This window comes from Mobula birostris, chromosome 15 (assembly GCF_030028105.1).
Source record: "Mobula birostris isolate sMobBir1 chromosome 15, sMobBir1.hap1, whole genome shotgun sequence".
In the NCBI taxonomy this organism is placed as follows: domain Eukaryota; kingdom Metazoa; phylum Chordata; class Chondrichthyes; order Myliobatiformes; family Myliobatidae; genus Mobula; species Mobula birostris.
Window position 1 is genome coordinate 61,408,425 of NC_092384.1, and position 12,827 is coordinate 61,421,251.

The 12,827-nt window shown below is 40.0% G+C and overlaps 1 protein-coding gene across 1 annotated transcript in view; it reads left to right on the top strand.

Annotated features, from left to right (window-relative positions):
• Positions 1-12,827, top strand: part of LOC140210316 (hepatocyte nuclear factor 4-beta-like) — a 59,355-nt gene that overhangs the window by 14,409 nt on the left and 32,119 nt on the right. The window contains exon 2 of the mRNA XM_072279189.1: positions 7,050-7,224. Within this exon, the coding sequence (XP_072135290.1) occupies positions 7,050-7,224 (175 nt within the window). The remainder of the gene's footprint in view (positions 1-7,049; positions 7,225-12,827) is intronic.

Here is a 12,827-nt window from a genome sequence, read left to right on the forward strand (position 1 = left end):
CAGATATCATTCATTCACCGGAGAGGCCGTGCGCGCTGCCATCTTCTTCTCCTCCTAGGATCTCTAGTTTATTGTCTAATGAATGAGAAATCTGCATATCCAGATGGAATAAATGATGCTAGCCCTACTTTTGACAAAGGAGAATGAACTTCAGGCAAGCTGACCAACAATTCGCCTTCAGTAACATCACTAACACAAATCAGCAGACAATGAAGTACAGCTGTATTTCTCTTTACAGGAAAAAAAAACAGTTGGCATACTGCAGAAAAGTTTTAATTGACCATGAACTGGCTTTAGGTTATATTCAGGATGTATAAGATATATATTTAAACTTAAGTTTATTTTTAAATGAATCTGTTTTTGATCGAGAAAAAAAAACTTTGCAAAATAATGCCATAGCTCTTTTGTATTGATCTGAATCATAGGCACAGAAAGACAACAATAATTAAGAGTGATTTCCAAAGATATTGGCCAGTTAACTTGGTTTGATGTATTTTCAATCTCAAAGAGACAAAGATTCAAAGAATCATAGTACATTTAATATCAAAGTCTGCATGTAGTATACAACTCTGAGATTTTTCATCCCGCAGACAGCTATGAAACCAAAAAAAAAACACCATGGAACCCTTTCAAAGAAAACATCAAATATGCAATGTGCAAAAAAAAGGACAAATCACACAAATGGCAAAAAACGAGTGAAAAACACAGAACATAAAACATCAAACCACAGGGTCATTGGACAGTCTCAGAATGCCCAGTTTAGTTCAATTCAGTTCAATTTAGTACTGTGTCGTCTGTTGACTGCAGGCCACAAAGCAGGTCTAGCCAGTCAAATGCACAAAATAACAATTAAAAAAACTGAACTCATGACTAGTTAATGAGCCGTAACCAAATTTTACATTAGCCGTAGTTTCTGTACTTTTAAGTTTGATTTAAATTTGACAAAGTAAAACAAAAAAAAACACAGTGACAATGGAAATCATCATGATCTGCAGGTTCCTCCACACAATACAATTGATTTAATGGAACATATGGACTCAAACATGCTTTTGACTAGATTTTAGATTCAGTTGACTTTCTACCTTCTTTGAGATGGTTGTAGACAATATCTGCTACTTTGGAAAATGTTTTACAGTTTTTGGAAAATTTTCCACAACAAGATATTAAATAACATTCCCATTGGGAATATCTTGACAGTTGTTCTTAAGCATGAAATAATACTGACATTGAATCATCATCTGTAACTATTTAGGCTGTGTGTTTCTAATAAAACACTAACTTGATTTAAGTGGGAAATTTACCAGCATTATCATTTTTATGCTTGAAACCAGCTTTATATTTTGACCAAGGCTCATTAAGTACCAGCCCCAGGGATGAGCATGAAGATAAGCACGAATTCATTTTGTGCTGCTTGATCATGGCCCCTCTTCTTGTCTGTGACTGTTTGACTATTGAGTTCATTCTGTTAGCTTTACTCTTTGGTGCTTTTTTACTATTTGGGCATAATGTCAGGTCTATGAATGCTCCTAGTCTTTGTCAGCTTCAGAAAACATTATGCCAATAGAATTAGAAGAGAGGTGGGAACAAGCTCATATGGAGCACTGACGCTGGCATTGTCAAATTGGGTTAAGTGGGCTGTTTCTGTATCATACATATGTCATTTTTGTTACCTTAAATAACTTTGGACATTCCTATTAATCTTTGACACATGTGTCAATGCAAAATAGATCTTATTCATTTATAGCCACACTTATATATACACACTTATATATACACATATAACTTCTGTTTTGAGAGACAAATCATAAATACTAAAAGATTCTGTAGATACTGGAAATCCGGAGTAACACACACAAAATGATGGATGAATTCATCAGGTTAAGTAGCATCTATGGTGAGGAATAAAGAGCCGACATCATCAGCCTTCATCAGCATTCCTCACCATAGATTCTGCCTGACCTGGTGAATTCCTCCAGCATTTTCGGTATGTTATTCTGCTTTGAGAGGACCATTTACAGATTAATTTTAAGTTTTTTTAAACACAGTTTGCATTTTAGGTCATATTATTCATTAAAGTAATTGTTGTTAAGTTCCAATAAATGAATATCTGTGTGGTAACTAAGTATTATGAGTGAATATATTTGTATTTTTATCGACAAGAAATGTTGAAAACATGCCAAAATTAATTACAAATGAACAGGTCAAAAATCAAAACAAATCAATATGTATTTGACCTACAAATATGAAAAGTAATGCCATATTTAATCAGTGGAATGGCTGAGGGAACCAAGTACCTAATCAAGCAAGCTATTGGCTGCTGTCATCACAAAGTAGAAAAGGATATGGTGTGTACCATTAACGATACCTTCAACACCTCCTGGCCAGTAGCTACTTGCTCAACCATGTAGACACAATGCAGCTCGCTGAAGATACATTCTGCATCAAAGCTTCACATTAAATATTCCCAGTGCTTAACAAGCTGAACTAATTTCTCTAGATTTAGAAACATAGAAAACCTACAGCACAATATTCCCTTTGCCAATCACCTGGAGCTCTTGGCTCCATCCCTCCCCCTCCTGTCTTCTCCTATCATTTTGGATCTCCCCTCCCCCTCCCGCTTTCAAATCTCTTACTAACTCTTCCTTCAGTTAGTCCTGATGAAGGCTCTCGGCCTGAAACGTCGACTGTACCTCTTCCTAGAGATACTGCCTGGCCTGCTGCGTTCACCAGCAACTTTGATGTGTGTAGCACAAATACAGGCCCTTTTGGCCCACAATTCTGTGCTGAGCATGTACTTACTTTAGAAATTACCTAGGGTTACCCATAGCCCTCTATTTCTCTCAGCTCCATATACCCATCCAGGAGTCTCTTAAAAGACCCTATTGTATCTGCCTCCACCACTGTTGCTGGCAGCTCTTTCAAAACACTCACCACTCTCTGTGTAAAAAAAACTTACCCCTGACATCTCCTCTGTACCTACTTCTAAGCACCTTTTAACTGTGCCCTCTCACGTTACCCATGTCAGCCCTGGGAAAAAGTCTCTGACTATCCACATGATCAATGCCTCTCATCATCTTATACAGCTCTAGCTGGTCACCTCTCATCTTCTCCCGCTCCAAGGAGAAAATGCCGAGTTCACCTAACCTATTCTCATAAGGCATGCTCCTCAATCCAGACAACATCCTTGTAAATCTCCTCTGCACCCATCTATAGTTTCCTATAGTGAGGTGACCAGAACTGAACACAGTACTCTAAGTGGGGTCCGACTAGGGTCCAATAAAGCTGTTTACCACTCGGCTCTTGAACTCAGTCCCATGGTTGATGAAAGCCAATGCACCGTATGCCTTCTTAACCACACAGTCAACCTGCGTAGCAACTTTGAGCGTCCTATGGACTCAGACCCCAAGATCACTCTGATTCTCCACATTGCCAAGAGTCTTACCATTAATACCATATTCTGCCATCATGTTTGACCTACCAAAATAAACCACCCCAGTTATCTGGGTTGAACTCCATCTGACACTTCTCTGCCCAGTTTTACATCCTATTGATGTCCCGCTGTATCCTCTGACAGACCTCCACACTATCCACAACACCTACAACCTTTCTGTCATCATAAAATTTACTAACCCATCCCTCCACTTCCTCAATCAGGTCATTTATAAAAATCACGAAGAGAAGGGGACCCAGAACAGATCCCTGAGGCACAGCACTGGTCACTGGCCTCCATGTTGAATATGACCTGTCTACAACCATTCTTTGCCTTCTGTGGGCAAGCCAATTCTGGATCCACAAAGCAATGTTCCCCTGGATCCCATGGCTCCTTAGTTTCTCAATAAGTCTGGCAGGGGATACCTGATCAATTCCTTGCTGAAATCCATATACACTACATCTACGGCTCTACCTTCATCAATGTGTTTAATCACATCCTCAAAAAATTCAGTCAGGCTCTTATGGCACAACCTGCCTTTGACAAAGCTATGCTGACTATTCCTAATCACAGTTTGCCTCTCCAAATGATCATAAATCCTGCCTCTCAGGATGTTTTCCATTAAGTTCCCAACCACTGAAGTAAGAACATTTCCAAGTAGATTTTTAGTCCTAATTTTTTGGAGCTAATTAAGGTATGTAATTGGATTTCACTTGAAAAACAAATCTTGATTATGAGAAATACATGATCTACATTTAGTATGCATGGTGTAAGCTGACTCTCACATCAAATAATCATTCGAATAATTGGCTTCTCAGTTAGTTTATATTTCCAGTTTTGGAATGCTGCCATAACCCATTAAAAAGGCACAAATGACCATAAGACTTGACATTAATTATCTCCACTCAACAAAGCTAACAGTATGAACTTAATTACCTCAAATATTAACATATAAGTTGTGGAAACTATGATTAAACACTACAGTGCTCAGTTCAGACATATGTGTGATTATGAACAGAAACATCTCTTGACTATACATTATAATCTGGTTTATTATTTTCCTTATATAATACCTACATAGGTACCACAGATTGGAAAGTTCTGCAACAAAAGATGACCATTTGACACATTACATCCATGCAGGCTGAAAAGAACGTTTGAAATAACTCCACCTAGCTTATAGAAATTTATCACGTTTCTCAGTCATTTTTCTGCAAAGCGTATCTTGTAAAACTGCTGCTGGTATTAGATATGTACTTAATTCAACAATAAAAATGAGTGGAACTGGATCAGAAAATGGAAACAACAACACACACAAAATGCTGGAAGATCTCGGCAGGTCAGGCAGCATCTATGTAAATAAATAAACAGTTGATGTTTCGGGCTGAGATTCTTTGTCAGGACAGGAAAAGAGGGAGGAAGAAGCCAGAATTAAAAGATGAGGGGAGGGAGGGAGAGGAAGGAGGATAACTAGAATGTGATTTGTGAAGCCAGGTGCGTGGGAAATGTATAGGGTTGCAGATGATGGAATCTGATAGGAGAGGATAGTGGACCATAGGGGAAAGCGAAGAAAGAGGGGACACAGGGTGAGGTGATCGGCAGGTGAAAAGAGGTAACAAAGAGGCCAAAGTTGGGAATAGAATAAGAGGGGAGGGGGATGGAATTTTTTTTACCAGAAGAAGGGATCGATATTTATGCCATCAGCTTGGAGGCTACCTAGATGGAATATGAGGTGTTAACCCTTCTCTCGGAGGGACCTCATCATGGCACAAGAGGGGGCCATGTTGAAATGGGAATGGGGAAATTAAACTGTTTAGCCACTGGGATGTTCCAGTTTTGGCAGATGGAGAGGAGATGCTCGACAAAGCAGTCCCCAAGTTGGGTCCCCCCAAAAGGAAACAAAATGTTAGAAAATAAGTGAGATATGAACAAAGAAGATGTACATGTGTAAAAATATGAAGGATAATGCGATTATCTAAATTGTTAAAGTCATTAATGGGGAATCTACTAGCATGGTTAACAGTACAGTTCTCAGCTACATGCATTTGTCTAATGTCCTGCACCAGCGAAGATGCTATATTTCAGATGAGGTATTAAATTGAAGCACTCTCGACCATCACAACCCATGCTGAAGCGGGAAGGATTCCTAGGATCCTGTCCAATATTAAGCTCTCATTTGACAGGAAGCAATAGGAATCAGGTTATTATTACATTCTTGAATTTTATTTGGAACCATGCAAATTCACTGCTAAACGTGAGGACATTTAATATATTTGCTTAAAGTCAAAGCAATCAAGGGTGACACTTCAGACCTCAGACCTCCTGCAAACAGTGGGCAAGGCTCCTCGTTTGGCAGTTACTGAGAAACAGCTTTTCCCATTTGAGAAATAAAAATTTGGCCAGAATTTATGAATGAAAGAATAATGGAGGGAAGGGTTAGATTGATCTTGGAGCAGATGAGAAGGTCAGCACGACATCGTCGGCCAAAGGGCCTGCTCTGTACTATGTTACAATTTGCTAGAACATGTGCACATATCTACATTGGATGTTAGTCATTACTCGCCTGAGTAACATAAACTGTGGGATTATGATGTGACATGAAAGACCATCTGCATTGTGGCTTTGCCAATGTCATTCTAATGATGAATTCCTCATGGGTGCAGTGACAAAGTCCAAATGTGCAGCATTTCCTCATTGTTTATGCCTGGAAGTCAGCTCATTGAACCCGTGCACCTTTAGACGTGGTGCAGTAACAGTGAACTGATTCTTTTCAATAGAGAGGAATAGCTTTATGTAACAAAGGTCAGTATTAAGACAAATATATTCCTTTAAATTAGTTAAGCTTACCTAATGTTTTAAAAATATTTGATGGAGTTTTGATATGCTTTAATTTCCTTTTTTAATAATTTTAATACTATAATTTTATTTCTTTAAATTTTAATAGTTTTAGTTGAATATTTTTGAGTGTTTCCTTATCTGAGCCATTCAGAAATATTTAGGGCTAGTTTGCAGGTTTTGTAGTCAGTTAAGCCGAGAGAAATCGTTCTCAAATCTCTTCTCAGAGTAACACATACAAAATGTTGCAGGAACTCAGCAGATCATATGACATCTATGGAGAGGAATAAGCAATGTTTTGGGCCGAGACCCTTCCTCAGGACTGATGGTAGTCCAATTTTTGTTCTCTTCTGGGATATAGGTATCATTGGTAAGACCAGCATTGATTCCCAACCCCAGACAGGAACGATAAGCTAAACAAACAAAAAACAGTAAATACTGAAAATACTCAGCAGGTTGGGCTGTGGGAAGAGAAGTAACTAGGATTTCAGGTCATCTTCTTGAACCACTGCTGCCCTTGTGATGTTGAATATGTAGTAAAACTGAATGGCTTTTACCTCTAACCCTGGACACCTTCTCACTGCAGTAGCTATGGAATATTGCTGAAGCCCACTGAGCCAAAGCCTGACCGCTCTAACACTGGCCCACATTTAGATACTGGCGACTAGACAAATATTGGGGAATATAGACTTTAGTATGGGGAAGGTCCTAGGGCTATTCATGTGAACTCTTTGGATGTTGAAAATTTGCTGTCTGTATTGTAACTATGACTTTTGTCTCTTAGAGACCGTTCCCACAAATGTCAGTACCATCAACGTGTTGATGGACCATGGTGTTACAGCCCTGTGCTCAATCTGTGGTGACCGTGCAACAGGAAAACACTACGGTGCTGCCAGTTGTGATGGATGCAAAGGTTTCTTCAGGAGAAGCGTTCGGAAAAATCATGTCTATTCATGCAGGTAGGCTTCATGTTGGGCTTTGAACAACTAGAGGCATGTCTAAAATCAACAATGCCTTAGCTTTACCATAAAACCAAAAAACATAGGAGCAGAATTTGGCCATTCGGGCCATTGAGTCTGCTCCACCATTCGAACATGGCTAATTTATTTTCCTACTCAACTACATTCTCTTTGAAAGTGGGAGGGGGAGATCAAAAATGATAGGAGAAGACAGGAGGGGGAGGGATGGAGCCAAGAGCTGGACAGGTGATTGGCAAAAGAGATATACCTCCCCCTCCCACTTTCAAATCTCTCACTAGCTCTTCTTTCAGTTAGTCCTAACGAAGGGTCTCGGCCCGAAACGTCGACTGCACCTCTTCCTAGAGATGCTGCCTGGCCTGCTGCGTTCACCAGTAACTTTGATGTGTGTTGCATCTATTTTCTTTCCTTGGCCCAATGAGATTTCAGCTAGTGCATTATTGAATTGAATTGAATTGACTTTTTTTTTCCTTACATCCTCCACATACATGAGGAGTAAAAATCTTTATGTTACATCTCCATCTAAATGTGCAATTTATAATAATTTATAATAAATAGAACAGTCAATATAATAGAGTACACTCAAATCAGCGTGAGTTCATTAGTCTGATGGCCTGGTGGAAGATGTACATTAGTACTATTGTTAATCAGTTATCTCATTTCAAACTAGTCACGAGTCAAACTCAGTTCAAACTTGTCAAACTGGTCGCTCTGGCTCAGCTCCTCACCAGGCCTTTCTATGCCGGGAAACTAGGAGCACACAGTTCATATTAACACAGTGTTGACTTGGTTCTTCTTTCTCAAAGATTTGCCTTCTGTTAGGTTCCTATCACCAGAGTGGGCATTACATATGGTGAACCTCGCCACCCATCAAACAGACAAGCAAGTTCACTAAACTCTAACCTTGTTTACTTCTTAACATGCAGTTTTTATACAATAGGGCCAGACTGTACTAAAATAGCTTCATAATCTGAACATGTGATAATAAATAGTTGTGATTCAGATGGATGAAGTCACTATTGCTGGAATTATCAGTTAGAGGCGCCACAAAGAGTCATCAGTCTTGTTTGTTCCTGTACAACAGTGGATTCAGGTTATAAAATAATAAATGTGTTTGATAATATTTGACAACTATCCTTTCAACATAAAAAGAAGCTTAGCTGTGTAATGCATGGATCTATTTTTTTAGAGCAATGACTCCCCTTAGCACTACGCATACACTGATAACTTACCTATGCGTGTTGATCGGTTCTCAACGCATGCATATCTCTCTCTCTCTCCAATGTGAATACACCAGAGAATGCCATCTTCCATGTGTGTGCTTTCATTTTAATTGATATGTAGTTGCACAGACGCAAAAAATACTGGTGATGAGTACGAACCTGAATGTCAACAAATATCACCAATGGCAGACGGGAAGAGAGAAAGACAGCAAGAAGAAAGAGTTAATCAGTGTGGAGAAGGCCATGACAGATGTGAAGAAAGAGATGTGTGACAGTGCACAGTGAAAGATGCACAACTCGCCAAGTTAAAGTGAAAATAACATGATGATGGCCTTACTTGGGAAAGTTGATAAATTTGATTTTGCTAATAAATACTGGGAATCATATATCAAGAAGGCTGAACTGTGTTGTAACGTGAACAATGTGGATAAGGGGAAGTAAGTATCCACACTTCTTAGCTTAATGGGTGCTAAAACATACAGGCTCTTACACAACGTAGTAATTCCTGGAAAGCCAGCAAGCAAGATGTTCAACAAAATTCTTCCCATTTTACAAAATTATTTAAACCCTAAACCACTGGCAGTAGCTGAGCAATTTAGATGTAATAAAAAGAAGCAGTCAAAGGATGAAAGCATTTCTGAATACATTGCAGAACTTTGCAAACTTTCTCAATACTGTGACTTCAGAGATGAACATTGATGCATTAAAGGACAGGCTTGTGTGTGGCATGCATAGTCAAAGCAATCAAAAGAGGCTACTATCAGAAAGAGACCATACTTTAGAATGGGCATTGATCTTTGCAATATCATTGGAGACAGCAGCAAAGGATGCAGCAGAACTATAGAAAAAATGTTTAGAACATGAAATGCATAAACTCTTTCTGAATGGTACGAAAATCCAAAAGTGTTATCAACGTGGCAAATCCTCCCATGATGCAAATAACTGTTGGCTCAAAAAAAAAGTTTGCAGAAAGTGTCGCAGACAAGGTCACATAGAGAGAGTATGCAAATCAGATAAAAAGTGCAAACAAAGAGAGAAACCTTAGAGTTTTGCTTTAAACACAAAACCAAACAAATGCATAAAGTGACTCAATGTGCAACTGAAACAGACAACACAGAGTCTGACAAAGGTAAGCTGTCATGCCTAGAACCATATAGTATTACTGGAGCAATCACAAAATCATATGGATCACAACAGATGTGTCTGCTGTAAAACTGAAAATGGAGCTGGCTACAGGGTCAGCTTTGTCTATAATTGCAGAAGCTGACTACAACAGACTGTTTTTTAAGCTCCCATTAGAAAAGACTTCAGTGATGCTAAAGATCTACACAGCTGAAAAAGTGTCTCCCAAATACAAACTGAAAGTAAATGTGATGTGCAGAGGCAAAACACAGTTGTTAGAGCCTTATGTATTGAAAAGTGGAGGGCCAGCACCTTTTCAGATGTGAATGGTTGAGAAAAATCCAACTAGACTGGCACACAATCAAACCTCTCAATGTGTCATCAGCAGGCAACTGCAACCCGAATGGTAGCACTAACCAGAGACTGGCGCAACTGCTTAATGCTATTGAGAAGGTGTTTGAGAAAAGTATTGGCAAACTCAAAGGCATGAAGGCCAGAATTGAACTAAATGAAGCAGCAACACAAAGATTCCATGAAGAGCGCCCAGTGCATTATGCATTACGTCCTAAAGTGGATGCTGAACTTCAGAGCTTGGAGACATCTGGCATTCTCTCCAAGGCTGAGTGGTGCGATTGGGCCACATCCGTTGTCCTGGTGATAAAGAAAGGGAAGTCCGGAGCTGTTTGCATATGTGGGGATTTCAAAGTGAGCATCAATCTTATGCTATGTACTATGCAGTAACCCTTGCCATGAATAGAAGATATTTTTGTGTCCTTGGCAGACAGGGAGAGGTTTTCAAAGATTGCCTTTTCACAAGTCTGTCTGCAAATTGAGATTGAGATTGAGGAGGAGGAAATTGAAATTGAGATGGACAAAGGAGAGGCAGTGGATGTCATTTACTTGAATTTTCAGAAGACATTTGATAAGGTGCCACACATGAGTCTGCTTAACAGAATAAAATTCTATGGCGTTACAGGAAAGATACTGGCATGGATAGAGGAATGGTTGACAGGCAGAAGGCAGTGAGTGGGAATAAAGGAGGCCTTTTCTGGTTGGCTGTCAGTGCATTTTGGTAAAAGGAACAATAGTGCAGACTATTATCAAAATGGGGAGAAGGCTCAAATGTCAGAGGTGTAAAGGGACTTAGCAGTCTCCATGCAAGACTCCCAAAAGGTTAATTTACAGGTTGAGTCTGTGGTAAAGAAGGTAAATGCAATGTTGGCATTTATTTCAAAGGGAATAGTATATAAAAGCAAGGAGGTTATGCTGAGGCTTTATAAGACTCTAGTCAGGCTGTAATTGGAGTATTGTCAACAGTTTTGGGCCCCATATGTCAGAAAGGATATGTTTTCATTGGAGGGAATGCAGAGGAGGTTCATGAGGATGATTCCAGGAATGAAGGGGTTAACATATGAGGCGCATTTGGCAACTTTGGGCCTGTACTCACTGGAATTTAGATGAATATGGAGAGGGATCTCATTGAAACATATCAAATGTTGAAAGGAATAGATAAGGTGGATGTGGAGAGGATGTTTCCTGTGGTGGGGGTATCTAGAAGTGGAGGGCACAGCCTTAAATTTGATGGGCGACCTTTTAGAACAGAGGTAAGGAGGAATTTTTTTAGCCACAGAATGATGAATCCGTGGAATGCTCTGCTACAAACTGTAATAGAGGCCAAATCCATGTGTATATTTAAGGCGGAAACTGATAGTTTCTTGTTTGGTCTGGGCATCAAGGGATATGGCGAGGAGGCAGGTGTATGGGGTTGAGTGGGATCTGGCATCAGCCATGATGAAATGGCAGAGCAGATTTGATGGGCTGAATGGCCTAGATCTGTTCCTAAGTCTTATGGTCTTCTGGTCCCCGTATGGCATTGGAGCCATTTTACAACACACTAGGAAAGATGGATCTGAACATCCAATTGCATTTACTTCAAGATTACTGACAATCACAGAACGCAACAATGCACAGATCGGCTGAGAGGCCCTTAGTCTCATGTGGGGAATAAAGCATTTCTGCCATTTCCTCTACAGACAAAAGGTTACGCTAGCGAGAGATCATCCCCCGTGTCCATTTTCAGTTCCAGGAAGGAAATCCCAGTGATTACTGCTACCTGTTTGGCACTTTGGGCAATTTCCTCAGAGCCTACTCGTATGACATAGAGTTCAAGGATACCAAACAACACAGCAATGTGAACAACTTGTTACGTCTTCCGCTATTGTCAACTGAAGAAGAAAAGTCTTCAAACTGTGAACCAACAGAAGTGTTCCACACAGCATTGGTGGACCAGTTACTGGTTAGAAATTCTGAAATACAAAGAGATACAAGGAATGATCTGACATTGTCAAAGGTCTATCACATCACCATGCAAGGATGGCCATCTCGTGGTAATCCATTGTTTCCAGAGTTCTCAGTGAGACGAGACCACTTGTCCATATTTCAAAAGACCCTGATTTGTGAATCTCTGTTGTGGTTGCCTCTAGACTGCACACCAGAGTGTTAGAGAATCGGCATGAAGGACACCTGGGGACAGTCAAGATGAAGAGTCTCACCCGGAGCTACGTGTGGTGGCCAGGAGTAGATAGACAGATCGAAGGCATGACCAAAAGCTCTTTGGGATGCCAAGAAGTTCAAAATGCACCCCCACAGGCATCTTTACACCTGTGGGAGTAATTGTTGACACCATGGCAAAGAGTGCATATTGACTTTGCTGGGCCATTCATGGACTCCATGTTTCTGATTGCCGTGGATGCTCATTTGAAGTGGTTGGAGGTCATAAGTGAAGTCAACCACCTCCAAAAAGGCTGTTTCTGCCCTAAGGACTTTCTCCTCCAGAAATAGCTTACCCGAACAAATTGTGAGTGACAACAGACCACAATACACCTTTGAAGAGTTCAAAGTATTCATGGGAAAAAAAGGCATCAAACATTTCAAATCAGCTCTTCACCACTCTGCAATGAATGGGTTAGCTGAAAGGTTTATCCAAACTTTCAAGAAGTCCAATAAAGCTGTGGAGAAGTAGGACATTTCTCTACAGCACAAGGTGGACAATTTCTTTTTGTGCATCAGAACTCTGTTCATGTGATGACAAATCAAACACCTGCAACGCTGTTCATGGCAGGAATCTGAGCTTTTGCATAGACCTCCTGAAATCAGATCTCGGAGGAAAGTGCAGAATAAACAGTTCAGCCATTTTACAAGTGAATCAGCAAGGAGCTTCAAGGTCAGACAGGAAGTCCT